The sequence below is a fragment of the Ixodes scapularis genome, unplaced genomic scaffold (genome assembly GCF_016920785.2).
Source record: "Ixodes scapularis isolate PalLabHiFi unplaced genomic scaffold, ASM1692078v2 PGA_scaffold0__279_contigs__length_252992795, whole genome shotgun sequence".
NCBI lineage: Eukaryota > Metazoa > Arthropoda > Arachnida > Ixodida > Ixodidae > Ixodes > Ixodes scapularis.
The window spans coordinates 152717602-152721953 of NW_024609835.1; the positions used below are offsets into that span (position 1 = coordinate 152717602).

Consider the following 4352-nt stretch of genomic DNA (forward strand, 5'->3'; position numbering starts at 1 on the left):
GTGATTAGATGTTCCATTTTGTTTTTAAAAAATGACCAGTTTTTTTCAACAGAACGTCGTGCAAAGTCAGTGAGAAACCAGCTGCAGAAAGTGTCTAGTTCTTCGTTCATGCTTTTCTAATCACCTTCATTATACAGTGTTAAAGTTTTCTTCACTTTTTGGGGTGGGGAAGTTGACACTGAAATGTGGCGTGCATTGTTAAGTGGTTACTGAAACCGGGTAAATATGTAATTGACGACATGTTTTCTAGATGCGAAGCAAGTACAAGGTCAAGAATGTTAGAAGGATAATCAGTTTGCCTGGTTGGGGAAGAAACAAGTTGCGGTAAACCAAATCTGAGGCACCTGTTGACGAAGTCGCTTTCTGCGTTGTGTTTGGATGTAGTAAGTGTCAGGTCGGCCCAGGTTATTGCAGGAAAGTTAAAGTCACCGAGCAGAAGAATGGGACCGTGCTGATATGACGTAGTTATCCATTGAAGGGCTTCATGAAATTCAGCAATAGAAAAAGAATCGGCATTTGGTGGGCGGTAACAAGCACCAAAAATAATGGGGGTTGGAAGCATTACAGGATATAAACATGATTTCTAAAGGGGAGGGGGTGTTAATAGCAACGCATTGCCGGTTGCGATGAGCAGCCAACAAAACGGCTCCGCCGCGTTTGTTCGCACGATCGCGACGAAAGATATCAAAGTTAGGAAAAGAGAACACTTTCGTATCACAAACAGATGAATTTAACCGCGTTTTGGTGAGCACGACAATATTACAATCAGTGGTATTAATGAGACCGCGAAGTGATTCTTGTTTGGGCAGAATACTTCTGATGTTTGCATAAATGAGAAATAAGCAGCTGTTGTTTGAACTCGCAAAAAAGTTTGTTCATAGCTATGAGGGACGTGGAATAAACTTTTGTGTAGTGTGATCGAATCATAAGTCGTGCTGTTAATCATAAGTTTATCATAACAGAGCCTGTAGAGACTTCGTTGTTTTTTCGTAAATGAAAGAACTTCCTCTCTGATTTTGGAATCTGCTAACTTTATAATGATAGGCCTATTTTCGTTAGGCTGGAAGGTTCCCATCCTGTGGGCTCGCTCGATGTCTGTTGGCTGGAGGGGTACGTTGAGCACCACGCTGCAATGCTCAGTTATTAAGCTTTCTGACTGGGCCCGTGTTTAGCGTTGATTATTTGTGTGTCCGAAAAAAATAAGGACTGTTCGACGAGCCCTGTCCTCAGAATCGGCGAATCTGGGTGTCAAGTGAGCGATTTGTGTAGCGCTGTTCTTAGCGAGAGTCTGAACGCTTTCGACCTGTGACTTGACTGTAACTATAGACGAGCAGTCCTCTTCTATATTCGTAAGCCTTGTTTTTTAATGTCGTTGAACGTTCTACCATGTTCTGATAGTTGTGAACGGATCGAATTCATTTTCTCTAAGAGTGACGTTTGCGGAGACTTGATGTCATATAGGGCCGACATTATGTCACTAATGTTTTCAGTGGTATTCATAACTGCAGAGCGAGTGTGGGGACCAGGGTTTACTTCAACATCCCCAGATAAAAGTAGCAGTTTCAGTATTACGCATGCACAGTCATGAACAATAATAACACAATAGCCTGGGCTCGGCAGCACTAGCAAAGCGGCGTAACTAGTACGCGATGTATGTAAAGAACAGCAAGTGGTTGCGTGCACAAAAAACATGCGGCGCTGGTGAGCGAACCCCATGGCAGGCGTGCCGCCGAGCCCAGTGAAGCAGATGGGTTAAAGGATGTACGGTATTGAGTATACAATCCGTATCTAGCGGTAACTTGCGCCACCTAGCCTAAAAAATTTTTACAGCCCTCCACTTTAAATTTCGCGATAAATTTCATTTCTTGTTAAATCATCCATGCGCTTCTCTAGACCTTCTCCGTCAATCTTCAAACCTTATTTTTCTGATCTTGTTCTTTTATTCTTCCGTTCTTCCATACTCGCCAGAAAAAACCCAGCGCTCCCTCCGAATTCATTACCACTTTAGGGAGGGCAGGACGAACCCCAGTGCGCTTCAAAGCCGCATCTTGCAACGTCTCGCTGTCACAATGACACACGGCACATATGAGTCTATCGCTTGAAACTTAGCCCCTCATGCCTTAGTACTTAACACTCCCATTCTCGTCTCACAGTAAGGGGCTCCACAATAAATTATCAAATTTTGTATCTTTGTTATGTACGGTTTTAGTGGCCTGCACACTGCTAAAACATATATTTTGCATTATTCGTTCCCACTTTATTCCTTACCTTACTTTTACTCTTTTCCACTGCAGTAATCTGCACGTCCCCATCACTAGTGTATAGGAACTGACATGTCAGCTTTAGGGCTCGGTTCGTCTATTTTGTGTTAGAATTTGTTTAATGTTTAGTTGCTCTTTATAAATTCTGTACCTACCACGTATCCTCCATTTCGTTAACCTTTGTTAAAATTTCACTTTACTAATTGCCCCCCATCATTGTTAATTGCAAGTATAACTTTTGTGCCCCTTATTTGATGTTCCCATACGCTCCCATTGCCAATGGACCTGCGCTCCTTTGTCGATTTTTTAATAATTTTTGTAACGTGTGACTCAATTCGTAATTCACCGTTGCCAAAAGGTAGTCCCGGCATCACCAGTCCTTTGAATATACCCGTCACAACATATAAATTACAGTTCTACAGTCCCTTGAGTTTGATATTAGATGAATTTATTTTCTCTTTTCTAATTATATTTTATTTACGTTCCTCAAGACAATGCCTTCACTCATTGGCTATCATACCTCTAGATATTTGCATTTTCTACATGGTATATTACAATGTCTTCTATTATCTGGTGTTCCCTATTTTTGTCGTTAAACATTATTACTCCGAATTTTTCGCTGCTTTACACTTTTCTTTTCACTTTCAGGCCAAAATTTTCTTTCCCGATATTCCAGTTTATTCATTCAATTCATTTCGATTATTTGCCATGACTAATTTGTACCATAACACTTTTCGAGAGAGTGCCTTATTTGGAAGATGGTTAATCCCTGCACAGTGGCGGACACAAGCGCGAGCACCTAGAATTCGATTGCGTACCGCTTCACAAGCCTCCCTGTTGGCGGGAGGGTGACATATTTGAGGTTTGGGAACTCGTGAAGCAAGCGATCCAGATGCTTGAAATCGACAGATCTTCCGGTTTGGCATTTGCGGCGCACTGCAGTGAGCGGGAGCCGCATGCGAATTCGCTTGTACTGCCAAGAGCGGAGTGTGAAAGGCCAGGAGTGGGTATTAAGGACCTAGAAAGCGTTAAAGCTTAAGTACACGAGTCTCACCATGAACCGTACCGCTGAGCCACACTTTTAGCACGGTCGGAAAAATATTTGTTGGAGAAACAGCCAATAAAGCAAGCATCAAAGGAGGACAAAAGCTATGCCTTCTACATCGAAATCGCTGAGATCGAATACAGATATATACATGTTTAAGTCATCAAAGTAATTCCTTTCAGATGAGGCTCATCTGCGCATTAACTGAGCACCTTATTCTGGCCCAGCGGGCTGCGTCTCGAGCTGAGCCATCATTTCGTCCACCTGATCCTCCAGCCAGTCCCCTCTTTGCATTCTTCGGCAGTCTTCCAGGGTGCTCTTACAGGTTCACTCTAAGACTACCGACTACATGTATGCCATTAGTATGTCGGTGACTTTGAGCTGTTTCATATAACCCTTGAAATGTTTTGTCACTATTCCATCCCAGGTCATCACCACTGGTACTGTAATTACTTTGCACCCAAGGTACATTACCGTGAGCTCATTTCTTAGTACATCGTACTTCTGATATTTTCGCAACTCGGTCTTGGCCAGGATGCTCTTTTTGGTGATGCCAACCTCAATCAGTGTGATTTCTTTCGTTTTTCGGTCATGTATCATCAGGTCGGGCTTGTTGCATTCAAGGGACAGTTCCATCTCGATCTTTACGTATGATTTCAATTTTACCCTATCATTCAATATTACCTTTTGAGCTATGTAATTCTTCAGCTTACCGCTCCGTCTCAATCCATACATCTTGGTGTAAAAGAAGTGAATGCACCTGACGACTTGACGACTTCATCATGGCGTTTCTTGTAGTACAGATCCAGCATTCCGCCACAATGTGTCGCCAGGTGTTCCACCGACCTTAAGCCCTCGAAGCAGTGGGGGCATCCTTTTGACATTCATCCAAAGTACAGGTTACAATCCTGTAATTTGGTGAGCTGTGGCGACATGTTGCCCTTCGTCAGCCAGATTGATGACATTCTTCGGTCGCAAACGCTGGGCACAACACTGCTGTTGTCGTCGTCTTTATCCTCGGCTCGGGCATCTTCGTTGGCACTGTC

General features: G+C 43.1%; 1 protein-coding gene across 1 annotated transcript; it reads right to left on the reverse strand.

Annotated features, from left to right (window-relative positions):
- Positions 1–3651: 3651 nt before the first annotated feature.
- LOC120848936 lies at positions 3652–4041 on the reverse strand. Its single transcript, XM_040221037.1, has one exon. The coding sequence runs from the start codon at positions 4039–4041 to the stop codon at positions 3652–3654; it is 390 nt and encodes a 129-aa protein (XP_040076971.1).
- Between the last annotated feature and the right edge of the window lie 311 nt (positions 4042–4352).